This window comes from Ceratotherium simum, chromosome 4 (genome assembly GCF_057802395.1).
Source record: "Ceratotherium simum simum isolate JZ-2026a chromosome 4, ASM5780239v1, whole genome shotgun sequence".
Classification (NCBI taxonomy): domain Eukaryota; kingdom Metazoa; phylum Chordata; class Mammalia; order Perissodactyla; family Rhinocerotidae; genus Ceratotherium; species Ceratotherium simum.
This window is the reverse complement of record NC_141903.1, coordinates 30518859-30546728: the sequence shown is the minus strand read 5'-3', so window position 1 is coordinate 30546728 and position 27870 is coordinate 30518859. Positions and strand designations below refer to the sequence as shown.

General features: G+C 37.7%; 1 protein-coding gene across 7 annotated transcripts in view; it reads left to right on the top strand.

Moving 5' to 3' along the window:
• Positions 1–5582: 5582 nt before the first annotated feature.
• The window catches only part of TCERG1 (transcription elongation regulator 1), a 64841-nt gene continuing 42553 nt past the window's right edge, over positions 5583–27870 (top strand). For 4 of the 7 annotated variants that reach the window (XR_001392509.2, XM_014794782.2, XM_087429602.1 and 1 more), the window contains exons 1-8: positions 5583–5670; positions 11992–12217; positions 14779–14931; positions 15942–16377; positions 20724–20966; positions 25105–25167; positions 26319–26519; positions 27269–27381. Coding sequence is in view for 6 of the 7 variants with exons in the window: in XM_014794782.2 (XP_014650268.2) it covers positions 5612–5670; positions 11992–12217; positions 14779–14931; positions 15942–16377; positions 20724–20966; positions 25105–25167; positions 26319–26519; positions 27269–27381 (1494 nt within the window). In the remaining variant the exon portion in view is untranslated. Of the gene's footprint in view, positions 5671–11991; positions 12218–14778; positions 14932–15941; positions 16378–16684; positions 16805–20723; positions 20967–25104; positions 25168–26318; positions 26520–27268; positions 27382–27870 lie in introns of all 7 variants that reach the window. The other 3 variants (XM_014794787.2, XM_014794785.2, XM_087429604.1) reach the window with 2 other exon arrangements.

The following is a 27870-nucleotide window of genomic DNA, read 5'->3' as shown; positions in this document are numbered from 1 at the left end:
CTTCAGTAGGTATTAGAATTTTTTTTTTATGTCTAGAATGTCAATTAGAAATGATAATCAATTAATTAATTTGCTCTTGACTGATTTATTGACTGACACTGAGCTACATTCAGGAGAAAGTGATTAAAAAACATGAATACATTTCCTAGTCTCTTGAGTCTATAGGTATTCAACTGGACATTGACCTTACTATCTGAGCCACCTTAGTTACCTAACTTGTTTGTCTTAGTTTCTTATTATGAAAAAGGGGCTAGAAATGATACCTGACTTAGATGATTGTTGTGAAGAGTAAATGGATAAGGTATGGAAATTTGAGCATCAAAAACAATTATTGATTGTCGTAAACTGAAATGGATTGAATCTATTGAAAACCCATGAGTCCATAATAATAACGTCAGAAAAATTAATTGGTCCCCAATTGAGATGGCTATCAAACCATCTTTTTATTTTGAAAGTTGATAAATAAATGGAAAGAATTAAGCATTTATCCACTTTTTAAATAGAAACTGTATTTTGGGGTAACTAAATAGCCCCTGTTGTTGAAGAAAATCTCTAATTTACAGAATTGACAGCTAGTAAATGTAGAAGGTAATACATAATTAGAAAATCATTATTTTGCCACCCCTAAGGAAAGTATTGATTCAGGAAAAGATAAAATCATTAAACCATTAGGTTAATGGTTGATAGGCAGGATAACCATTCATCCAGTTTTGCTGGAGATGGTCCTGGTTTTTGACGGTTGTCCAAATGTAATTATTAATAGTGCAGATTGTAATCAGTGGAAGGATTGAGCTGTCATCACCTTAACCCAGAGTCAATGGTAGCATCAATAAGGGTGGGACAATCAGATATTCATGTGTCTCCTGGTGTGATATAATTGAAATACACAGCACTGCTTATGAAGTTCTCTTGAGAAAAATGCTCAATTTAAATTCTTCAGATCTAACTTCCAGCTTACAGGAGACACAAGGATTAGAGGAAGCAGTCAGACAGATCCAGAAGGTGGACCTGGCCTGGTATCTTCAGCAAGTCAGAGTCATGATAAAAGGGACTGCTCTAGGTTAAGCAATATAGCAACCAGATGCATCGCATGGTTCTGAACTGAATCCTGATTTGGCCAAATCAGCTGAAAAGACACAGACAGTGGGGGAAATTTGAATATGGACTTGGTATTACTGTTAATTTTGTTAGGTGTGAAATGTAATTTTTGATAGGTAGAAAACTGTGGGTTTTTTTTTTTTAAGATTTTATTTATTTATCCCCCCCCCCCAAAGCCCCAGTAGATAGTTGTATGTCATAGCTGCACATCCTTGTAGTTGCTGTATGTGGGACACGGCCTCAGCATGGCCAGAGAAGCGGTGCATCGGTGCGCACCCGGGATCCGAACCCGGGCCGCCAGCAGCGGAGCGCGCGCACTTAACCGCTAAGCCACGGGGCCGGCCCTGTGGGTTTTTTTTTAAGAGAGACATACTGACATATTTAGGGGTGGAATGTTATGATGTTTATAATTTACTTAAAAGTACTTCAGCATTAAAAACAATAAAGTGTGTTGACAAGAAGAGAAACAAAATAAAATATGTAAAACAAATCATACACATAATGCTCAAGTTTTATTTTGAAAGTTGCTATAGGTGAAGAATATCATTTTATTTTGAAAGGTGCTATAGGAGAAGAATATTGTAGGGAAATTACCTAGATGGGGGTGACAGGAGGTCAGAGTTTCTCTCTGAAGAATGCTTCCTGGAGGAAATCATGTGTAAACTGACACCTTACAGACAGTGTGGTAGGTAAGATGGCTCCCAGTGATCTTGATTATTAGCAAATTAATAACCATCATAATTTTGACCTTTTAGGTAAAACATTAGCTAGCAAAATGCCCCAAATCAACTCAGTTAACAAATATTATTTATTGAGGCTTGTTAGTTGCTGCCTAGGCCATGGTAAATAGTTACTTATAAAATCTCACAGCAACTCTTTATTTTACAGATAAGGAAGCCAAAGCTATGAGAAGTCAAGTAACTTGCCCAGGATTACACAGCCAGTAGTTGATAGAGCCAGGACTAGAATCCTGATCTCATTTACTCCAAAGTCTGTTAGCAACTGCTATCCATACTGCCTGTGAGGTAGCCAGCAGATGTATCCGGCTAGGTGCTCTCCATTTCTGAAATCTCTTTAAATGTTTCAAAGACCAATATATCCACAAGGAATGATATAGCTGCACACTACAGTAGACAGTGCTGGCCTTATGGGTGAATGAACAGTTTACTCGGAGCTGGAGATTCAGTGAGGAAAATAGTCTTTTTAAAGTATTTACAGTCTAGAGGAAAGAGGAAGAAAGATGCATTAGCTATGCTATATTTCTGATTTGGATGAGACCTGGGACTTAGCAGTCCCCAACTGCCTTTGGTGTGAGATACACTTGTGCTTGAATCCTGGCCTCACCTCTTATCAGCTGTGTGAATTGTGCCTTGCATCAGTCATGTAATCTCTCCGAACCTCAATTTTCCTATATGTAAAATGGGGACAATACGTCTGCCTTGCAGGGCTGTTGAGGGGATTAAAATTAGTGTATCCCAAGTACCTACCATGGGTTTAAGATAGGTGTTCAGGGGGCCGGCCATGTGGTGTAGCGGTTAAGTGCACGCGGTCTGCGGCTGGCGGCCGGGGTTCGGATCCTTGGCACACACCGATGCACGGCTTGTCAGGTCATGCTGTGGTGGCGTCCCATATAAAGTAGAGGAAGATGGGCACAGATGTTTGCCCAGGGCCAGTCTTCCTCAGCAAAAAAAAGAGGAGGATTGGCATGGATGTTAGCTCAGGGCTGATCTTCCTCACACACACACAAAAAGACAGGTGTTCAAAAACAGTAGTTCTTAAAAAGAAAAGCCTGATTCTGCATCAGAACCACTTCTCAAGAGTCGTTTCTGAAGAGTGACTTCATAGCCAGAACTTAGAGCCCCAGTGATATTGATTCATCTTAGGCCAACACTGTCTCTTCACCTCACTTTGATATACTAAGTTTTATGGTTTATAATTCAATTGCTGCCAATGGGGCAAGGATGGTATTTGTTCTTCTGTTGTGTACAGCTGTGCACATTTTCAGTATCCTAAGAGTTATCAAGCTTTGACTACATGGGAGTCCATTTAATGTCTTAAAAGATACATTGAGTGTCTTTAATTCTTTTTGCACATTGATTCAGTAAAACGGTTAACTGTGGACACAGTTCAGATCAGATATTTGCAGTATGTTTTGTATAACTATTGAGTAAAAAATACCTGAATTTCAAGGACATGTTTATGTCAGTAAACTCTAGTAATGAAACAATGAAATGATTATATACATAATCATATACATATGATCATATACAGTCATGTGCCATATAAAGACGTTTCGGTCAACAACAGACTTCACATACGACAGCGGTCTCATAAGATTACTACCATATAGCCTAGGTGTGTAGTAGGCTATACCATCTAGGTTTGTGTAAGTACATGCTATGATGTTTGCACAACAATGAAATAGCCTAACGACACATTTCTCAGAACACATCCCCATCGTTATACATATGCATATATACCTGCACTATATATTTAAAAATAAGAAAATAAAATAAGATATAAATATCATAAATATTTATAGATAAAAATAACATAATAAAATGATCAAATAATAAAACTTTCATTACATCTTCAGGGAGTTTCTTCCATGCATTCAAACTGACAGTTTGTTTTCGTCTTTTATATATGCCAGTGACTTGCTTTCTATAAGGTATCCATTTTGAGCATTTTTTTTCAACAGTGGGGGTTAGTTTGCCATGAGCCATCTATACCAGTGTTATTTTAGGAATAGTTTGCCAGGACGTGGGGACTCATGCTGATGCTGAAAAAGGGACCTAACCTCCCATTGTTAGTCAGACTCCAGTTTGTTTGAATGTCATATACTTTAATTTTAACCATCCTTTCCTTCTCCAATTGATCATGCTCACAACTGTGTTCAGCCCTTATCACATTTTATCATACTTAATTGATTCTGAATATTTAACTCGATTCAGTATAGCATGGTGTTTATTGAAATACGATTCACATACAATAAAATTCACCCTACAGTGTACAATTCAATGTGTTTTAATATATTCACCAAATTGTGCAATCATTACCACTATCTAATTCTAGAACATTTTCATTATCCAAAAAGAAATCCCATACCCATTATAGCCCCGCCCCCCGAAACCAATAAACTAATTTACTTTCTGCCTCTTTGGATTTGCCTGTTCTGGACATTTCATATAAATGGAATCATACAATATGTAGCCTTTTGTGTTTGGCTTCTTTTACTTCTTTCATAATGTTTTCAAGATTCACCCATGTTGTAGCATGTATCAGTACTTAAAATTCCTTTTTATGGCTGAATAATATTCCTTTGTATAGCTATATCACATTTTTTATGCATTCATCTATTGGTTGGACATTGGGGTTGATTCCACTTTTTGGCTGTTATGAATAATGCTGCTATGAACATTTGTGTACAAGTTTATGTGTGGATGTGTTTTCAATTTTCTTGGATCATGGTATTTAACAATGGGGCTTCACTGCCACACCACCTTGGGTTTAAGGCCAGGCTCTGCTTGGACAAGTTACTTAACTTCTCTGTGCCTCAGTTTCATCTATAAACTGTGGCGATCCATAGCACCACCTCTTGGTGTTTATGAAGCCTAAGAGATAATACATGGAAAGTACTTAGGACAGTGCCTGGTATATATGGTTAGGTATGAATAAAATTTATTATTATTTTAATATTTTTAGCTCCTTAATGATAGTTATTCTTCATTGTGCCTTTGAAACCTCAGAGGCTAATTTTTTTTTTCTTTAATAAAAAGAGAAATAAATATTCAAAATTTTTTCTGGGTATCATGGTGTGTTAATTTCAGATAAGTGTATTTTGAAATTGAAGGACAGGTGCTTTAAACTGTAAATTGCAGAAGAGGCTTGCCTTCTCAAACTTAATACAGCAACTTGTAACACTCACCAGCCTTCAATGTAGCAAGTATTCTTATACTTAGTAATATAGTATTCAATAACATGTCTATAACCCGGTGGTGGTTTAAGACTCCTGATTCTGAAAAGCTGGGAAATAGCTCATTGCCACAGCAACTCTGTAACTGGTTTAGGCGCAACCGAGGTCGATTTTTGATTGGCTTACGCAATGGAAATGGTCTCGGCCTGAGCCAATATGGCCAGTATGTGGCAATATGGCTCCACAATTGGCTTTCCTGGAAGTCGGCAGACACGTGGCTACCGCAGGCCCGGGTATACACGGGAGGACCTAGTTTCGCTTACCGCGAGAGGGCGCCGGCGGTTCCTCGTCGCTAAAGTCTCATTTCCCATAAAGCCTTCGAACGACCAATCAACTGGCTGTCTCCATACCGCTTTCAAAGTCGGCGGGCCCTTTCACCAATAGTGAGGCAGATACCGTCAGCTGGAGGATTGATAGAAAGTTTCACCAATCATCTCACAGATCTCCGCAATCTCCGCCTCTCTCTCACGAGATTGACGATCCGCCCAGCCAATAGGGGACGCCGGGTCGGCGGGTGGATAAACGCGGCCCTCTGTAATGGCGGAGCGTGGTGGGGACGGGGGGGACGGTGAGCGATTCAATCCGGGGGAGCTCAGGTAAGGGCCGCTGCCGTTCCTTGCATCTCGGCACGCTGGAGTCCCAGGGACTAAGCCTGCCGCGCGGAGGTCGGGAGTGGAGGGTGGGCAGAGGACCCGCGGCGGCTGGGGCCAGGACCGCATGGGGTTAGAGAAGGGGGAAGGGGAAGGTGGCTTGAATGAGAGAGCCGGGCCGGGGCTCGGCCGCGGCCTCCTGCGCCTTCTCGGGGCGCTCCCTGCGGTTTTCGCGGGGCCCCAGCGCCCCTCGCGGCCTGCGGCCCAAGGGCTGGGCCCGGCGTTCCCGCCTTGGGGCCCCGCCTCAGCCGCGTGCCGCCTCCGCCTCGGCCGACCTCAGCCTTCCCTCCGGCTGCGCGCCGCCGCGGGCCCAGTTTCCCTGGTCGGCGCCCCTCCACTCCCGTTAGTCCCCGGGACCCCTCACCCTGCTGGCTCAGCCTTCTCCACGCCCTCCGCGGCCTCTTGGGGTCTCCACGTTTGCCCTGTTCCTCTTTCCCCACATCTCTTGATTTTTTTTTTTTTTTTTTTAAACTCTGTGTGGCTTTTCTCTCACTCATCCTTTTCTTGCTTATCCAGTATTTGTGAGTAATAACAACAGCAGCAGCAGTTTGTTACATGCTTCTCGGTGCTGTAAGCCCTTTACTTAGAGTTGCCTCCTTTAAGCCTCACAACCACCCTTGGGAGCAGTTGCTGTTCTCCTTTTGCAGGCCACAGACCGGAGCCACTGTCAGTTAAATTATTTGCTCATCTTACAGGTGAGAAAACTGAGCCTCGTAGAGGTTGAGGAAGTAGAGCAAGGTCGCATAGGTGAATTATGGCTCCAGGAAGTGGCTTGAACCCAGGCCTTCAGGCTCCAGAGCCTGCGATCTCGATCTCGCGCCATTGCCCTAAAGAGGGCAGTGACTTTTCTTCCCCTGGTTTCTCACTGCCTCTGGAATTTGTAATTAAGATTTGATAAAGTAAAAGTGTCTTGGAAGAATCTTTAAAGTGTCTTGGGAGAATCTTTAGTCAGTGGTTTTTGAGGAAAAAGAGGTGCTAAGCTTTGTGTATGTTTGATACATTTTTTTTTCTGGTGGGAAAAACGTCATTTCAGATGTTCAGCTCTCATTCTGATTTGTGCCGCTGTCAGCGTTTGAAAGTGAAAAAGAGGAGTGTAGGTTATGAGCACTTTAGTATTGTCTAGAGCTCAGGATGAAATCGTTTAAGGAAATGGGTATTAGTTTTCAAGATTTTAGGGCAAAAAAATATCTTTTAGGTTCTGAATTGTTGCACACAAAAATCCTTACTTTGGCAGGAATACAATCTTATTTCAGAGATGAATCTCAAATCCTTGAAACCCCATATGTATACTTCAGTAATGAGTGATCACAGTGCATTGTCAGGGTCGTTGGGTATTAGTGGTGGAAGGTTTATTCCTGAATCTGATCTCAAGAGGTTACCTAGCTAATCTCATGTGGATTATTTGGAAACATTAATTTGCGTTTTAGAGAATATCTTTCTTCAGCTTTAAAATGAGTAGCCTTTTAGATTTTATTAGACATTGTTGCGAAACTGGTTTGAGTAGGGCTTTGAATTAGGTGTTCTGTTGCAAATATTTTATACCTTAGCCTGTTAGGTTGGAAGTTGCTTCCAGAGCAAATTGTACAGACCTTTATTTTAGCATTTCTCATGGTTTAAGAGAAATTAGCTGTTGATGTGGCCTCTGGCAGAAATTGGGGCTTAGTTTTTGTATTTGTATCCTGAAGGTATTTCGTGGTGTGTCTATCATAGTGCCTGGCAAATAAGGTGTTCAGTAGATATATGGTAAATAAATAAATATAGGAGATTTGGAGGCGGTTCCCTTACCGGACCCACATTTATTGAGTGTGTGCTATGTGACAGTTATTTATTTATTTATTTATTTTCCCCCAAAGCCCCAGCAGATAGTTGTATGTCATAGTTGTACATCCTTCTAGTTGCTGTATGTGGGACGTGGCCTCACCATGGCCAGAGAAGCGGTGCTTCGGTGCGTGCCCGGGATCCGAACCTGGCCTGCCAGTAGCGGAGCACGCGCACTTAATGGCTAAGCCACCGGGCCGGCCCTTTGTGACAGTTACTGAACTGAGTGTTGACAGTAGAGCCTTGAACCAGACCAAAAACCTTTGTTCTCAAGGATCCTTGCTTCCATGCTAATTACAATTGATCTGAATTCCAAACTAAACTAACCACATCAAAAGAGGAAGTCAGCCTGCAAGTGTGGAGAGACTTACACAAGGTCACTAAGTAATTGACAGAGTCTGAATTAAAACCTAGGTCTCCTCACAGTCTATTACGTAATTTGCCTCCCATATGTCAGTAACATCTTTCCATTTTTGCCCGTCCCGTTAAAGTATTTGCAGTCTTGTCTTCACCTTTGGGGAGCTTGTGTATCTGGATAGAGTACTTCTAGAGAAATACATTTGTTCTTGTAAAAAATTCTTTTTGTGTTTCTGTTCGTGCAAGTAGGCTTCTGTTTTCCAAAAAGGTTGAACGTGGTGGGAATGTAAATAACCTACAGCAGGCATAATTTATTTGGAGATCCACATGCGATCCATCCCTTTATGGTTGAGGGCCATTAAGATAACTTTTAGAGTCATATTTGTATAGATCCTTTACCCAGGGCCTTTGTTTACCTATTAATACTTTATGAATTATGACGACAAGGTATTGCAGTCTAAATTTCCTCAACTATAAAATGGAAATACGAATACTCTGGTGATACCATAAGTAGCTGCCTTAAGTTATTTTTCTGTGCTGTAGTTTCCTCTGAAAAAATGGTGCCAAATTTACCACAGTGGGTTGTTGTGAGGATTAAAAGAGTTAGTACAAATAATGTCCATATAACCATGCCTGGTATATAGGAAGCACCCAGTGTTCACTTTCATTATTAAAACAATAATATTTGAACAACTACCATCTTGGGCCCTGGGATACAGCAGTACACTAAGGGGAAACTATATGCTAGGCGGTAGAGATAATAGGAAAGTAAACAAGTGAGAGATTTTTTCATAGCATTTCTCGTAATTGAAAACATATTGGGTAATGAGCCAGAGAGGAGCTGGGAGAGGCTAGGGCTGGGGAAGGAGTTTGAGGTGACATTTGAGCTGAGACTGAATAATAAGGAGCCAGTTATATAAAGATCTGGGGAAAAGCATGCTGGGCAGAGGGAACAACAAGTGCAGAGGTTTCAAGGTAATGAACTTGAAGTATTTGATCAAAAAGAAGACTAGAGTCTATAGAGAGGTCAACAAGGGCCAGGTTATATAGAGCCTGATGATAATTATAATAATAATAATAGCTAACACTATTACTAATATTAATACCATTTAACACTAATACTTTTACTATATTAATGTTACAGCAACAGTGATAATAGCTAATACTTATAGAGCACTTATGTGCTAGGCACTGTTCTGAGTACTTTATTAGCTCATTGAATCCTCACTGCAGGTTCTGGTAAGGTGATTGTGATGAAGCAGTGTATATGAAGAGCTCAGCACGTGTGCTATAACATATCTGACATTAGAACATGGCAACTTTAGGCTGTTTATAGAGGAAATTATATGAATTTTGTTACCATTTCAGGGGCAGACTTTTGAAAGCCATCTAGTCAAATTGACTACGAAGTGCCTTTTACAGGTAGAGCACTGTGCTGGGTTTTGTGGGGGAATGAAAGTAATGGTAGTTAAAGTAATTTACTATACCAGGTACTGTTCTAAATGTATCACAGGGATTATCTCAGTGAGCACAGGTATGAGACAGGTTTTATTTCTATTCCCTCGCTCATTTACATCTGAATATATTCAGGCTCAGAAATTTTGTAACTAGCCTGACAACAAAAGATAGAGCCCTGATTTGACTTTTTCGTGATTTTAGAGCCTAAACGCTTAACTTCAAGCTATAACTAGGCAGTGTGAAATTCTAAAGAAAGAAATACTGTAGAGTTTTTGAAAAGGGAGACGCAGACTCAAAGGAAATCTAAGAGTAGGGTACATTATTAACTCAAGGTTGAAACAGAATATCTTTCCTTGGTTAACTTTTTTCTGTCCTAAATGTTAAGACATTGCTTCAGTAACAGTGGCTATGTGTCTTTTGGAAGTGCATATAATTTGAAAAAGACTGATTATTGTGACACAATCCATACTCTTTTTTGCCGTCACTGTTTTTAACTCATACTTTATAAGGAGAGTAGGATAATTTGCAAATTTGGTTAAATACACTTGTTGTAGTAGTTCTGAATGTGTTTACAATCCTAGTGTTCCCCTAGGGGGCAAATGGCTCTTTATGAGGATTTTTTTGTGTCAGAATTGAGCTATGATGTGGAAAATTTAGAGAAAAGTTCAAGGGTAATCTTAAGCGGAGAGTTGAAAAATGTAGGAAAGTTGGAAGAGCCTGGTGAGGAGAGAGTATAAGAATGATTATCTTCAAATATACATAAGGAATATAATTGTTAATCTTGAGCACAGAAATGTAAAAATCATGTGTAATGAAGAGATTTATAGTAGCTACTGGGAAGACTGATAGGTGCTCAGTAAATCGACTGTGGCAAATTATAGTAAAAATAATTTTTATACATACCTACATACCCTACTTCTAGGGTATCTTAGGTACAGTATCACCTATGTATTCATTGGTTCATTCAACAAGTATTTATTGAACCCTACTATGTGTAGACCTAACTGTGCTAAGGATATAAGGGTGAACAGGACAGAGTATTCCTACTTAAAAAGGGGCTTATAGACAGCATGGTGTAGTGTTTAAGAGCCATTTGCTTTTGTTTGAATCCTGGCTTTACCATTGAACTAGCTGTGTGGCCGTGGGCAAGTTATTCAATTTCTGTGTGCTTTAATGTCCTTATCTATAAAATGAGGGTTGATAATAGCATCTATCTCATAGGGTTGTTATGATGATTAAATGATTTAAAAAGAGCTTAGAGACTGCCTGGCACATAGTAAGCACTTTTAAGAGTTAGTAATTTTTTTTAAAAAGCACTTGTGAGAGAAGATCGACAATACCATCTTATGTGATATTATTTATTGCTTAAATGCCATGGAGAAAATAAACTAGGGTGTTTAGCTAGAGATTGAAGGGTAGGATGGGGTGCAGTGTAGGGAAAGACTTTCCCTTTAGATAGAGAATACTAATGATCTCTTAAGCTGCTCCGCCTCCTTTCCGCCCCCCGTAAAAACTTTGTATTTGGAAGAAATTTCAAACTTAAGTTGCAAAAATAAAGATAGTGCACTTAGTGTTAATATTTTACCTCTTCTGCTTTATTATTTGTACGCACGCATGCTCTCTGTTACTCTGAACCATTTGAGGGTAAGATATATATACCATGGCCCTTTACCCCCCTAAATACGTAAGTGTATTTTCTTTTCAGAATAGAGATATTCTCTTACTTAACTACAGCAGTTATCAACTTCATAAATTTACAATGAAACAATACTTTTAATCTATTGTCCATATTCTAATGTTGTCCATTAATCCAATACGTCCTTTATCGCATTTCTTCCCTCTAGTGCAGGATCTGGTCTCGAGTTAGTATTGTGTTGTCATGTCTCTTTAGCCTCCGTTAATCTGACCATTTCCATAGCCTCCCTTTGTCCTTTAGGTATAACATCGACATTTCTGAAGACTACAGCCCCTGCTCCCCCCTTTTTAATAGAACATTCCTCATTTTGTGTTTGTCTAATATTTCCTCATTATTAGATTGAGGTTATACATTCTTGCCTGGAATAGGTGATATTGTGTCCCACTCAGTCACATGAGGTCCGTTTGTCCTTTTTAGATGATATTAATTTTGTCCACCTGGTCAGGGTGTTGCCCACCTTCCCTATTACATAGTGTTTTTTCCATCCTCCCTTTCTGCTATAAGCAGCATGTGGGGAGACATTTTAAGACTAACCAAATATCCCCCTCATCCAAATTTCCTCCTGGATTTGGTGTCCATTGATCCTTCTTACTGATGCACTTTTTTTTTTTGGCTGAGGAAAATTGGCCCTGGGCTAACATCCGTGCCCATCTTCCTCTACTTTATATGGGATGCATGGCTTGACAGGTGGTGCATTGGTGCGCGCCTGGGATCCGAACCCGCGACCCCCTGGCCGCCAAAGCAGAACGTGCGCACTTAACCGCTCCACCACCAGGAGGCCCCCTACTGATGCACTTTTTATCATGATGGTTGCAAAATGGTGACTTTCCAACTCCAGTTGCTCTTAGGGGCCTTTTAAATTCAGTGTAATTAGAGATCAGTAGCTACATTTTTTTAATTTTGAGGAAGAAAAATTTATTCATTGCTTTCCCACACAGGATGGCTCAACAGCAGGCCTTGAGATTCCGAGGCCCGGCTCCCCCACCAAACGCAGTGATGCGAGGCCCACCACCTCTCATGCGACCTCCTCCACCTTTTGGTATGATGCGAGGCCCTCCTCCGCCACCTCGGCCACCCTTTGGACGTCCTCCTTTTGATCCTAATATGCCGCCAATGCCTCCTCCTGGAGGGATTCCTCCACCTATGGGCCCGCCACACCTCCAGGTAAAGAATGTAGAGGTTGATGTTTCTTTGTTGGCGTTAGTACCAATATTTTATATGAGTTTTGCCTAAAAAACTTGTGTTCTTAGTTTCAGTTTGTAGGAAAACGGGAGCGAAAGAGAACATCCGTATATACTCCAAAAGCAGTAGTAACAGTAATTAGTATAGAAATTCAGAATGGGAATTTAGGTGGTGATAGAAAAATACGCATATTAAACTGGTATTGAATAGGATAGTTCTTACTGGCCTTTGTCTCTGAGAATTGTCTTTAGTAATCTATCTTTTTTAAGGGAGATGAAGTTTGATATCTTAATGTGTAGAGTGGAGGATATTTGTTTTTAATGATACATGTTGCCAATAAGTATAAATATATATGTATATATGTTCCTGAGCAGTGCTCCCCAGAATTGATGCCTAGGATAGAATCAAGAAAGTGATGACACACACTTTTATAAGCACAATATTTGGAATTTTTTTCTCTCTCCTGAAAAGAAAATTGGGTTATCTTACAGTTTTAGATGTAGAATTATTGTGGGATTTTTTTAAATAAAAACTTTTCTGGTATTTTAACCTGAGGCATATATCCCTCTGTAGTGTATGTAGACTCAGCTACTGTCTGAAATGAAGTCATGAGAATATAAGGTGTCACATGTCTACACTTTTGAGATTGTATTCTTTTTATTGGAGTATGTATCTGTGTTTTCTTGATTTATAAAGCCTGTACAATTCTGAAACCAAATAAATAATAGTGGTATCATCTGCCTTCCATGAGCTTAGATAATCAAGAATGGACTTACTAAAAATAGAAGATGATGATGTACTATCTACGTGATGTTAACTCTGTTTAGATAGCGTTATATTTATGGAAGAGACACAAGGTTTTGATGCTTTGCTTAATTTTATTGCCTTCCTAGTAATGAATAGCCCTTCCTCCCCTTAAACAAATGGTTAAATGGTTTCATATTTTCTTTAAGATTAGAATAAAAAATAGCTTTTTGACCTACTGACTCTGGTATAACTTGTTACATGTGAATTTATTCTAATATGTACTTTTAAGAGTTAAACTTACTTGCAGAATATTATAAAACGTAACGACTAATGTAACCTGCTAATGGAAATATATCACATGTTGTAATGGGATACTTTCTAGTGTTGTGATGCTTTTCTTGGTCTTGATGGATAATTGTGTGGTTTTACATTAAATCCAAGTGATTTCCGGTTAATGATGCATGAGACATATTTAGGGTAGATATTTTATAGAACATGGGTCTGTGTGCTGATGCTTGAAAGACACCAAAGTAAATCCAAAAAAACTAGAATATAGGAAAGAAACGTGTGTGTGTGTGTGTGTGTGTGTGTGTGTGTGTGTGTGTGTGTGTGAGTGACCAGCCCTGAGCTAACATCCAATGTCAATCCTCCTCTTTTGTGCTGAGGAAGACTGGCTCTGGGCTAACATCCGTGCCCATCTTCCTCTACTTTATATGGGACGCCGCCACAGCATGGCTTAACAAGTGGTGCATCGGTGCACACCAGTGATCCAAACCGGTGAACCCCGGGCCGCCAGCAGCGGAGCGCGCGCACTTAACCGCTTGCGCCACCGGGCCAGCCCCGAAAACGTTTTTAGGAAAATGAAATACAGTTTCACGTTATTAGCATAGTGTTTATTCCATTATCCATATTAAGGTGTTTTGGATAATTGAATTTTAATATTATTTGTAGATTATAGAGCAAATCTTTTAAATCCCAGTTCAAAATCTGTTTTAAGAATGTCAGACCACTTCTGCTTTAGTTAGTTAAGATACAGCAGTTAGAGTTGAGTTGTTTGGTTCGAGATCTTGTGTTATGTCGTCAATCATTGAAGAATGACAGTGAAGGAATTATCAGAGATGGGATTGAATCAGTAGTGGCACCAGGAAATTTTTTTTTAATTGTAATACGTACCATCTAAATTCTTATTTTCCACCAAAAGTAAAATGGTATTTTACTGTATCTTTTAAACTTACTGACATTCACATCTTTGATGAGCTACATTATTATTATTATTATTTGAAAAATAGGAAATGATGAATATTTTCCTAGCTGATACTTTTTTTCTTGTAGGAAAAGAGAATAAAGGATTAAGGGTATCTGATTTTTCTTTTTTAGTTATTGCTGTGTTATTTATAAAATGTTTCTCTATTGTTCGTTCCGATTGTAGGGAGCTGTGGAGGCATTGGTGTGCTGGTGTTAAACAAGATATAAAAATCAATTTTTTTCTTTTGAAAGTAATTCAGTGCCTAATGTATGAAATATGCAGTTAAAGTATAAAGAATAAAGCAAAATTCACCCATAATGCTATAACCCAGAGATGACTACCGTTAGTATTTTGATATATTTCTTGCCAGTCTGTTTAGTCATCATTTTTGTTAGACAGAAACTTCACTTCCACAACCTAGATGAATGTATTTGAATGAACTGTAAGACTAATTTCGCTTACAGTGCTTTACTTTTGGGTAGAATTTAGTAATAATTTGAAGGAAAAAAGATAAATACAAGTGACCATTACTTTTCCTGTGAATTAACAGAGGCCACCTTTCATGCCTCCACCCATGGGAACCATGCCTCCTCCTCCCGGTATGATGTTTCCACCAGGAATGCCTCCTGTGACTGCTCCTGGTACTCCAGCACTGCCTCCTACGGAAGAGATATGGGTTGAAAATAAAACTCCAGATGGGAAGGTAAATTATAAAATATATTTAGGTTGTTATCTCTTTGGTGACAGAAGAGTAAAACTTAAGATTTCTGCCAGAGTGAGATCAATGACAGTGTCCTTGCTAATTAAGAGTGAGCCTTGAGTAAGCATGAGATGGGGTAGAACTCCAGGACAGGTTCACTGGATTAGACTTCTGTGCAGACATAAGGTTGCCTGGAGTGCTTACATACCTTTACCTGCGATTCTGGAAGCTTGTATTTTAAATATGTGTCGTGGGTCCCCAAAACTCAACAAACTCTCAGGTTTAGTGTTCGCTAGGAAGACTCACAGGACTCAGCATATAGTTGTACTCACGCCTAAGACTAATTGCAGTGAAAAGATACACAGCAAAGCCAGCAAACGGAAAAAGGTAGATGGGCGAAGTCTGGAGGAAGCGAAGCACAAGCTTCCAGGAGTCCTCTCGATGGAATCACGTAGAAAGGGAATTTTGAAAATACGTGTGAAGTGTTGTCTACCAGGGAAGCTTGTCAGACTGGTCACATATCTGTCACCATCTGCATAGCACATACCAAAATTCCAGAAACCTGGAAGGAAAGCAGATATTTAGCATAAACTGCATTGTTTGCATAAACAGTTTAGGCACAGTGAGCCATTCTTACCAGTTAGGGAATTGTGGTAACCCTCCCAAAATCCAAGTACCCAGATTCCAGCCAAGGGTCAACTTTGCAAGCAGCGCTTTCTAAGGATAGCAGTTTCAGGCCTGCTATGTTAACTTTCTGCACAAAATATAACCTTGGTTTTCCATTTTTATGTATGTTAAAAATATAGTATGCTTATTATAGAAAATGGGGCAAGGGGAGAAAGGAGGGAAAAATTACCTCTAGTCCCGTAATATATGAACATACAATTTTGATGTACTTTCTCTTTTCTAAGTTTTTTTTTTAATACTGTTTAAAAGAAAATGTTGTTGCATTATCTTTTTTTTAATGATAGTTGACAGATTCTATGATGCCAATGATTTTGCTTCCTCTGCAGGTTTATTATTATAATGCTCGGACACGTGAATCTGCATGGACCAAGCCAGATGGAGTTAAGGTTATTCAACAGTCAGAACTGACACCTATGCTTGCAGCCCAGGCACAGGTGCAGGCCCAGGCCCAGGCGCAGGCCCAGGCGCAGGCTCAGGCACAAGCACAAGCTCAAGCGCAGGCCCAGGCCCAGGCCCAGGCCCAGGCCCAGGCCCAGGCCCAAGCTCAGGCGCAGGCTCAGGCTCAGGCGCAAGCACAGGCACAGGCGCAGGCCCAGGCGCAGGCGCAGGCGCAAGTGCAAGTGCAAGCACAAGCAGTAGGAGCTTCCACCCCTACGACCAGTAGCCCAGCACCTGCAGTATCCACTTCAACATCATCATCCACCCCATCCTCTACCACTTCTACCACAACAACTGCCTCTTCGGTTTCACAGACAGTATCAAGTGAGTACTAGCCAGTATGTGTTTTCATTTAGGGGCTATAGAGAAATGGACAAGTAGGGACTGCATTCCAAAATTATCCTAGTGTTTCAGGTGTTAATCCTTGATGCTATTTAAAATACATTTTGACATTGAGACTTTGTGGTTAAAGAAGAACAGAAATTTACATTAGTAGAAGAAAGTATTTGCCCACTTGCAATTCATGAAGCTAGACTGAGGAGGTGCGGTTATCTATTTAACTTGACCAAAAGTAACGCTGGGTGTTGTGGGGTTTGCAAAATAAGTGTAAGTCTTGGCCCCTACCTTACAGAGCTTCCAGTTTTGCTAACTGAGGAGGCAAGAGTAATACATGTGAAACAATTAGAGAATGGTGTGCAAAACTATACAGTGAAAATAGAAGATGTAAGAATTCAAGAAAATGGAGAGACAAGTGGGTGGACTATATGGGGTATTGAGGTTGATCATGAAGGATGTGTGGTAGGATTTGAGTAGGTTCAAAAGTAAAGAGAAGTCTTTCAGGTGGGGGGAACAGCGTAAACAAAGGTCAGGAAATGAGGATAAATATAGTTTATGGGATTATTAAGAAGCTCTTTTGAGGTGGGAGGGTTTATATAGGTTAATAGATTGAATAAGAATGAGACCAGGTTATGAAGAGTTTTAAGAACCAGGCAAATGGGTGAGGCAGACAGGCAGGCAGGCAATAGGGGGCCTGTATAAATGCAGTATTCTGGAAGATTTTTCTGGTGCCTGTTTTTTGGGTAGTGTTGAAATCAGGGAATCTTATCAGGAACTTTTCAATAATCTCGTTTGGAGGTGGGTAGATCCTAGAATGGGAGGTAGGCAGATGAAATGAGGAGTTGAGACAGAAGCAGTCAGGAAAGTAAGAGAATTTTCAAGTATAAAGTCACAGAGGCCCAAAAGTTACATCTTTTCTAAAAAGATGAGAGGCGATGAATAGCGGATTTCAGGGATGAGGAAAGAAGAATATATTAATTTGTTTAAAAGATTGTCATTAATATTTATGTTACTATTTCTGGGTTTTTTTGTTCTTTTTTTTTTGGTATGTGTGTATTGCTTCTTACTCTACAGGCTGAGATTGAGCCCAAAAATATTTAAATAATGATTTTATTGATTTGATTGTTACGATACTGGTATGAAGATACATAGTTATCCCTATAGGGTGATTATAATTTGGGTTATTTTGCTACCTGGATAATAGATGAGAATAAAAAAAGAAAAGGTGCCTCTCCCCCCGCCCCCATAAGTTCGGGGACTTGGGAATTATTGGTGTATATTATCCTGTAAGAAGTATGTATATGTGAGAAATTTAATCGTAGTAGATTCATATTTGATTTTATTTTATTGATATAAGAGGTAAGGTACGTGTAATATGGAGATAGTTTTTTAAAGGCTCTACTTGATATTTTTCAGACAGCTTGGGGGAAAATGTACTTAAGAGGAAGATGTAAATAGTGCTTTGCAAGTGTGTTTTCTTTCGTGGCTAAGGTGAATTCTGATACGGAAGTATAGCAGTGATACTAGCTAGCTGCTTGAGAGTCTTTGTCTTTTTATAGGCTGGTGCTTCTAAACCTTGTGTGGCAAGGCAGAGAACTGCCGGTTTTTACAGGGTACCTGAGGTGGTAATGGGAGAAGGGGATTAACAAAAGCAGTGTGGTTCTATGTGGAGGCTCTCTGTTGCTTATATTTTGTTCCCTGCCTTCTTAGGAGGGAGAAATAGTAGTACTTAGTTTAAAAGAAGGTGGGAAGCTAGATGCTTGAACTATCCTATATGTATTCCATTTCTGTATCAGAGTGGTCTCTCAGTCCCATAGCAAGCTTCTGGTTATCAACTATTCTATTCAGAACACTCGTGTGTCATTTTTTGCATTGCCCTTTGGTGATTGGGAGACCTTTATTCTAAGAACAGAATAGCAAAATCATGTTCATTTTACTGCCTTTAAACATCAGTTTTGATGTTGTCTTTCTGAGTATTCCTGACGTCTGTTTTTATTTCACTTGATTCAGTGTCATGAAGTGTTGTCATACTACAGTCTTAATATTTCTCCATCTGTTATAGTCTTGTCTTTTTAGTTAAGCTCTGAGTCTGGATTAGTCGTGTATTTTGAGGCCTAGTGTTTCATTAGTTATTTTAGCAAGTGGAGCTAGTAGGAATTTACCCACTGTAAAGTCCTAGCTGCCATTCTCGCAGTTTCCCGTTTAATTCTTTATCCCTTTCCTCTCATGACTCATGGCCACGCATCAAATTCAGAAAATCCCGTGTCAGCAAGAGGAAGGGGTTGAGTGAAACTTTTTGCTGTCTTCAGTGATGTTCCTTTCCACTTAAAATTTGATGCCTTCATAACTCATTTTATTTTCCTGACTACAGTATTTTGTATCATAATTTTAGTAATTATTTTTAAATACTATTACCATAATATTTAAAAAAATGTAATTCTATGAACTGCAGTATAGACCTGTGGGTAAATGGGGCTAAAAAGTAAGGAATTTCTATTTTAACCCCTGTTGAGCATAAGCTCATTTTATCCTGTGCAAGTTTGTGAAAAATGCTGATGAAATCCTACTTCTCAGGGAAGTTGGGAAGAATAACTAGATATGTTTTCAGCCATTACAGTAGATTACAAATGCTAAGTGATATATGTATGGGACTGGGCAAATGTTGCATGTAATTTGTATTTTTCACACTGTTATAAAATTATATTAATATGATACTGTACCCTAAGGCTAGGTCTATGCTAGACCAACAATTCATTCCTGGGCCCCTGAAGATACTTGTTTGGCCCTGCTGTCTATTTAGCCAAGGTGAGTCCCTCATTAACAAGTATGAAATTGCTCACATCTTCCCAGCCTGTGAGTTTTTCATTATTAGGAACTGAAAAAATACTGGCAAATGTTGTTGTCAGTTGGATTATTGGGTGGTTTGTATTAGTGTGCTTTCCCTTAGAATAAAATTGGCATACAGATTGGGAAAGTACTGTTTCATTTCATTTAATTTGATAAATTCATTCTTAGTCCAATACAGGTAGAGTTTGACATTTTTCTCTACATCAGGAAAAAGATGAAATATTTGTTACCAATGAATTACCACAATGAATTTTGTTTGGAATTAGATGAGTTATGAATAAATAACAAAAATGATTTGTAGTATTTGAGAACTAAAACTTTTTCAAAAGTATGAAATACAAATTTTATTTATTTATTTTTGGGGTCACAGTTTGATTTTAAATGTGGTTACTAGGGATGAAATGTTTTGTTTTTGATACTTAAAAATAATGTATTAGCAGAACCAGATTATCCTGAATTTCACATTTCCTGGTCTCTCACACTGGAAACTTGAGGGTTTTTTTTTTCTTTTTTTATCTTTTTATTTTGAAATAGTTGTAGAGAAACCCAAGTTGTTTTTGACTCCATTTGTTCATATCCAGTCAGTCATTAGTTATTGCATGTCTTTTTCTCTCCGTTCTTCCTTGCTTGGACAAGGCCAGATATGTTGAAATTGATTTTCCCACCTCTGTTCTTCCTTTTCTTCCTATGCATCTACCAGGTTGATTCATCAAATGAACACTGATTATTATTCTTCCATACAGAAACCTTCATTTTGCCTCCCTCAAATCCCTGTTACTTTCACAGAGTTACACAAATATTGGTGAATGCATGTGAATGCATTCTTATAAAAAATTCAAACTCTAATGAAGCACAAGTAGTAAAAGTGAAAGATATACACAGATGCAATGAGTTAATACATTTTGGTATGCATTCTTCTAGATCATTTCTCTACATTTACATACCCGGTAAAGTGCAGACTCCTTAGCCTTCTGTTCAAGGCTTTCTGCTTTGTTCCTCTGGCCTACCTTTGCAGCCGTAACTCACTGGTTCTGTTGGTATGCCTCATGTTTTAAAGCAAGTTGACTGCTTGCCTTCTGTTTTCTAAACTATTCCTTCTTGTCCTCTACTCTTTGCTTTTGCTCACTTTTCCCACCACTTGCTTATTTTCTCCTTCCACTTCATCATTTTCCTTGTTGAAATCCTAATCTTTCAAGGCCTATCATCACACTATACAATGTTCTGTACCCTCTCACAGTTAGAAGTGGTCTTTGGGTCTTGATTTACACTCCTATACATTTATCCCATTTCACTTTGTATTTTAGTTATTTTTTATATTTTGTTTAACTGACTGTTTTCAAGCTTCTTGAAGACAGAGACCTTGTTACAAATTTCTTGCAGTGCATGGAATGGGCCCTTAAATACTTACTGAATGAGTGAATGATGAATGAGTATAATAAGATGGTTTATGAAGGAGTGATACATATTTTTGTTTTATCTTTTATCAGCACCCACAACACAAGATCAGACCCCAAGTTCTGCTGTTTCAGTTGCCACGCCTACAGTTAGTGTTTCAACTCCTGCTCCTACAGCCACACCTGTGCAAACCGTTCCCCAGCCGCACCCCCAGACGTTACCTCCTGCTGTTCCTCATTCAGTACCTCAGCCAGCAGCAGCAATACCTGCTTTTCCACCAGTAATGGTACCTCCGTTTCGTGTTCCCCTTCCTGGCATGCCAATTCCACTTCCAGGTAAACTAATAGATTATAGTAGTCTTTCCAGCTATGTTTTCATATTGTCAATTAGTTTGTTCTCATGTGTCTGTTGGCATTTGAAATTTGCCTTGAATCTCACCTGTTTGAAACGTTTTTGAAAGATTCATGGCTAACTGCAATATTTTCTCTTCAGTTTTGGTAAATGTCCTTTTTTGTTGTTGTTTACATGTCTTAAAATTAGAGCCACATTTAAAGCTACATTCATTTTTAATAATGGCCTCAATGAATTAAAAATGATCTTTTTGTGTAAATATGTTCTAAATGCAATATTTTTAACGAATTGAGTCTATGAAGTTGAGAACTCACAAGTCATTAATAGCTAACACAAGTTGAGTGATTTATATATTGTGCACTGTTGGAAGCACTTTGCATGTGATAACTCATTTAATTTTCATAACCATCTTATGAGGTAGGTACACAGACAGGTTAAATTACTAGCCCATGGTCACATAGCTAATAAGTGATGGTGTTGGTATTTGAGCGTGGGCACTCCAAATACAAATACCATGCTCTTAATAACTATGTTATACTGGGAAGAAAATGGGAGTCACTTAACTATAAAAAATTCATCTAAAACAGAAACCAGAAGTTTCCCTTATACCAATGTGAATTAAAGTATAACATGCACCATAAACATTTAAATAATTATGGTGAATTCATGTATTTTTTTGTCTTAGGGGATATCATAACTAGAGAAGGGATTAAAAGATTGTGGAATAGAATTCTTCCTATACAGATTAAACAGAGATAGTGTTGGGCATCCTATTTTGAATGCATTTGCTGTTATCAAAACACCTTTAATCCTTAATCCATGGTCTATTCTCCTAGTATTATAGTTGAAAATACACCTTAAAGATGTCCAGTTCACAGGGCTAGTTTGGCGCAAAGGTGACTAGAACCTAAGTCTCTTGTTTCCCAATTTCACATTCCTCTCACTATCTATTATTGCCACTTTATTGTACTAGTTTCTGTGTAAGAATAGGGTTGTAATACAGCTATTTCTTGGATTTACACACATGTGTTCATTATCACTATTGCTGTAATTGTCTTTTTTCTTGTGACTGCTTTGAAAAGAACACTTTCAGATATTACACCTTAGCAAGAAAGAAACCAAAAATTTCAAGAGTTAGTGTTTTTTGGGTAGGAAAACCTTTTACGCATTGTTAATGAAGTGTTAATTAAATGCCCAATATGTAATGTTTAAGAAACTCAAATCATTTAAAGTAAGAAAACCAAAAATGTTTTCTCTAATACTAAGGATTACCCTTTTTCTAAATTAAGTTTAAGACAAGCAGCTGGATACTTTCCTCTTTGGATATACTTCTTGTAGAAAACTAAGTGATAAATGGAGACTAGCTTGACATTCATCATAACCTCTTGCATCTTGGTCTGCTTTAGGGTCAAAGAAAGTATTAAGACCAGATCCCAGATTCTGAGTTATCTGAAGGAGGTGGGGTTGTTAATTCTGTTGAAAGAAGATTGATAGGTAGCATAATACCATTATTGAAGTATTTGAAAGGCTGTCATCTAAAAGGACTTTTGTTTTGCTTTACAGTTTCTTAATAGGATCAGCAGGTAAAAGGTACAGAGTAGAAAAATTCATTTCTATAGAAAATAGAATTTTTTCACAATAAAATCTCTTCAGTTATAGCTCTATTTTGATGTCATTGTCTTCTCTGACCCTCAGCTCATCGTTAAATTTTAGAACAGATGATGGTGACCATATGACCAAATGAGGTGTGGTACCTATGAAGTTTGGCAGTAAAAGGCATTTAATAAATGGCAGCCACTAATGACATTTTGTCAGTCAGTTGGTAGAGAATTTGAGTTAGATAATTGGTAAAATTTTGTCCAAGATAACAAGATTCTTTGGAGAGGAAGCTGGTGTTTCATAGCAAGTAATATTAATATTTGTTTATATAGTAAGACATCTTTGATGTTAATGTTCATTCATTTTTCGTTTTAATTCAGCCCTCTAGCGTGCTTTAGTGAAAGAAAAACAAGACTTTTGGTTTTATGTACAATGAAGTCTCTCTTTGTTTTTCCTTCTTTACATCAATTCGGCAGCAAAGTGAACAGGAGGGATTTGGTATAATTTGTCTTGGAGCCTTAAATTCTATTTGAAGTACCAATGTATGGCTCTAATGAGGATAATTAAGGAAGGGATAATCAAACAAGATGAAGGAAAGGAGTGGAAGAATTTGGTAAAATGTAGGAATAAGAGTTGGAATTGAGGATAGTAAATTGAATTAGGGTTTTAGGATTTCTACTTCTAAGACTATAAAATCTTATTTGGAATTTTAAGAAACTTACTGTCATAATTTGAGGAACATAATTTGAGGATAGAATTGTAGGAAAATTGAACAAATGCTCTCTTAAAAAAGAAGGTTAAAAATTTAGGTTGTGGTTATTTTGTGAGTCTTCATGATACGCGTGTAATCATCCTCAGAGAAAACCTTAAGTTTGTCTATCAGGAGAAGAAACGTGACCTTTCAGTATGGTCTGTATGTTTATAGTCAAATAAAAGAGTTCTGTGTTGGCCCAACTTATATTTAACAATGGCAGTTAGGCCAAATATGAATAGATTTGATTTTCTTCTGTTTATGTTGTATAGTTAAAATTATTGGGGGCTGGTTTTGGAGAACAGTCTGAGAATTAAGTTCATATATTATAAGAATTGAATTTCTAGTGCTGACTGAATAGGTTCAGTGGTCCTGCAGATGGCAGTATTTATACTAATTTAAACCTAATACATGCTGCAACTTCCTTAACCAAATGAATTTTTCCATTGCTTTCTTTAAACATTAGAGAAAATAAAACTATACATACAACTTTACTTAGCATGCCCTTATGATCCAGTGTTTTTGTTTTAGTTTCAAAGTTAATAGAAAGTTTGGCTTTAACATTCTTTATTTAAAATAATAATTAAGAAATAAAAGATACTTTTCAAAAATTGGCAGTATTTTTGTGTGTGTGTGTGTGAACATAATTTACGAACCCAAGAGTTTAATTTTAATTTTCGTTCTGAATTAGGAGAAATTTCTTTTCCTATACTTTAGTGGGGAAAATAGTTTATTTTTAATTTTTATTGGTACCAAACTAGGTTTGTTTTTTTCAGCCAAAACAAATAGAAAATAGAATTTAATTTCCCAGCCCTTTTCCTTCAGCCTTTTCCTTTAAAAACAATTTAAATTCACTCTTAATTTTGAATTTCCTCAATTAATCAGTCTTAGTTTTCCAGCTTTTCCTTTCATTCCCTTTTTATCACCATTGTAATGCATCATGATGAGTCTTCATTCTTCTAAGAACTGTACGTAATTTCCATTCTTTAATACAAGTGCTACTCCTTTAGCTGGCTTAAGTGATAGAGGTTTTTGAAGCAACCAGCCCGTGTAGTCATTAATGGTGTTAAAGGGGCTGTATTTTTCTTTACATGTTAGCCTGCCTCCACAGTGTCCCAAGCCCATGGCATTCCACACAGCAGGCACTAAACCTGGATATTTTGTCATTAGTTGAATGCTACCCTCTTCATCTTTGCCCTTCATTTATTTAAAGTATTATTTGCAGTAGAGTATTTGGATCCATCTCATACCTTATTTTCTTCCTTTCCCTCCCACCCCTCTTTGTCCTCTCTTATTCTTTTTCTACTTCTGCATGGTTATGCTCCATGCCTCAGCTTCTGCATGTAGTTTCCACTTAGCACATAGAGAAAGTGTCTTGTCAGTGTCATGCTGCATCTGCCTTTCACTGGTTTCTAAGCAACAGCAGCATGGGTTTGATGTCCTGTGGGAAAATGTCCCACATGAGAACTTGTTATGTATATGTAATGAAGGGGCTTTCCTTTGTTGAGTTGAAACTCCTGAGACTCCTTCAAATATTATCAGAGCTGGTTTGATAAAAAGGTAAATGATGCTATAAACATAGAGTTAGTTATCATTGGATTTGGCACCACTTCCCACAAAATGTCAAACATAAAGAAATTTTATTCCATTCTTGGTCTTTTTCATTGGAAATAGCATTCTAAATTGTAGTGGTAAATTATTTCCCTGAATCCCAGTGGTAGCTGACATACAATGGCAGCTTTCCAACGTATGCTTGCTTATCCATTTTACAGGTGTAGCAATGATGCAAATAGTCAGCTGCCCGTATGTAAAGACAGTCGCTACCACCAAGACCGGTAATTTTTAAAACCATCTTAGTTTGTTTTGTCTGTAAGTTGGCATGGTAGTGAATGTTGTTGTTTATCCTTTTATTTATTTATTTTTGCCCAAGTGAGTGGATTTTTTTATATTTTTCTTTTTAATGAGCAGTATAAATGCAGTTGTCATATTTGGCCAACACTTAATTTTCCCAATTGCCTGTAGTATTAGCTTCTTTGGTTCACAAAAGCAAATAAGGTCAGATCACTTTATATCTTAATTTTTGTAATAAGTGTAAACAACTTCATTCTCATATTCATAACATTTAATTTTATTTTTTGATGTGTGTTTTTAAGTTAAATCTAAAAAAATCATTTTCATGTGTAAAGTGATGTGATTATGCTTGCATGCTAGTGAATATATGTGTGTGAATATTTGTGTATAGTATAAATTTACATTTTAAAGTTATTGAAGATAACTACCTGAAACTTAAATTCTAGTATAGGATTTGAAGGTTTTTTTCAATTTTGTTTCACGTATCCTTAGTTATTTATATAGTATCAGCTTGTGTAGCTGTCTTGTAAAAAATATAAATCTTGGCCTATCTTTTAAAAAAAAACAGAAGAAACTTTGCTTTCTTTTAGGAAAAGGCTAAACTGACTGACAGAATTTACAGGGATATCTGACTTAATCACTTAGTATATTAAAGTAGATTTGATAATAAACTCAGTCATTTACTTTAAAACTGAGAATTTTATTCATAACCTTTTAGTAGGTACCTTAAAACTAGAAAATAATTTTGCCTCAGGAAATATGCTTGTTGCCTTGATTTCATTAGAATTTGAGAACTTCTTTATAAAAATATTTCTGTTAATAAATAAAGAATGTACCAGGATTTTTATAATTTATGAAGACTTATTAAGACTTCATCATAGGTGTGGCCCAAATTTCTGACTGCTCTTAAGGTACTTCTTGGGTTGAATTTCTGAATCTAATTGAGTTTAGGTGTTAGAACTAAACCAGAATATAGATTTAAGTAATTAAATCACGTTTTTTATGATTTTTTTTTTCGTTTTTCCAACTGGCTCATTCATTTATTAACATTTAATAGATTTAGCTTGTATGTTGAAGTTTTACTTTGTATTGCAATGTGATATTTGGATCTGACTTTTTGTTATTCTTCTTTTAGGTGTATTGCCAGGAATGGCCCCTCCTATCGTACCCATGATACATCCCCAGGTTGCTATTGCAGCTTCACCTGCTACCTTAGCTGGAGCAACAGCAGTTTCTGAGTGGACTGAATATAAAACAGCAGATGGGAAGACCTATTATTATAATAATAGAACATTAGAATCAACCTGGGAAAAACCCCAAGAACTGAAGGAAAAAGGTATAGCTTTAATGAGTTGGTGGGACATAATACAAACTATGATATTATAAATAGAATACTATTTGAAATTCTGAGTTAATTCCTTTTTAACACATTAGATGGATTTTCTAATTACATAATTGTTGGATTGTTTATATCTAGTAAATTGATAAATATGTATTTATTTAAAAAGCCAGTTCTTCTGCTTAATGTTTGTCCATCATTTTTCTGCCTGGAGAAATTAACTTATACATCCATACAAATATATATATATATATATATATATATATATATATATTTGCTGTAGTCAGGAATTGCATAATTATTCTAGTATATAATTATTGTTATCCTTGTTGAGATTGATAGCATTGATCAGGAAGGAATGTGTGTATTGTATGTGTTCTGAAGAAAAAAATTTAGGCCCTTGGAGTCTTAGATGAAGAAGACTCATAATTTTCTATATCCCAAGACTGTTTCTGTTCCTGAGTATCTTAGTATCTTATCCCTTTCAGCAGAATGAATGATTGCTACAAGTGATAACATGAAGGCCCTGAAAGACTTTGTGTCCCTCTGAAATGAGTAGTTCTTTTCTAGTGACAGTTTCCTCATTGGTATAGCAAGGTATTTGAAATTGAGCATTACATTAGATTCAAATTAATGATATTACAAGGAAGAACATTTTATCTTTGGGGTTAATAACTAGAAATGGAGTATCTTAACTGCTTAGCCTCTGAAAATCATTGAGTAATATTATCTTAACTTTTTAATAGAAAAATTAGAGGAGAAGATTAAAGAGCCAATTAAAGAACCTTCTGAAGAACCTCTGCCAATGGAGACGGAGGAGGAGGATCCTAAAGAAGAGCCAATAAAGGAGATAAAGGAGGTAAAGGGCCACAACTCGTTAATCTGGGAGCCAACATTGTCGGGTACAATTTACTTGTAACTGAAAAACTATTTGATATAATTTTTTAGATAATTGCTATACATCGGGTTTCTGAAATGTTAGGGTTTTCTGAGGTTTCTAATTCAGTTTTTCCTTTAAAAGTTTCATTAACTTACTTCTTATACTAAACTGAGGCCCCTAGAAAGAAAGGGCCTTGGACCAGCGCTTGGCCCTGATCTCCAGCTGCTTGACTTATAGACTGATGCACGTTAAAATGATAAATACAACTTCATATTTGGGGAATGTTTGTTATATTTTATCTGTTCTCTCCTGGCATGGAATGCTCTCTATACAGCAGTAAAAGAAAGCTGCTTTTCAGGGCCGGCCCGGTGGCGCAGCAGTTAAGTTTGCATGCTCCGCTTTGGCGGCCTGGGGTTCGCAGGTTCGGATCCTGGGCACAGACCAGTGCACCGCTTGTCAAACCATGCT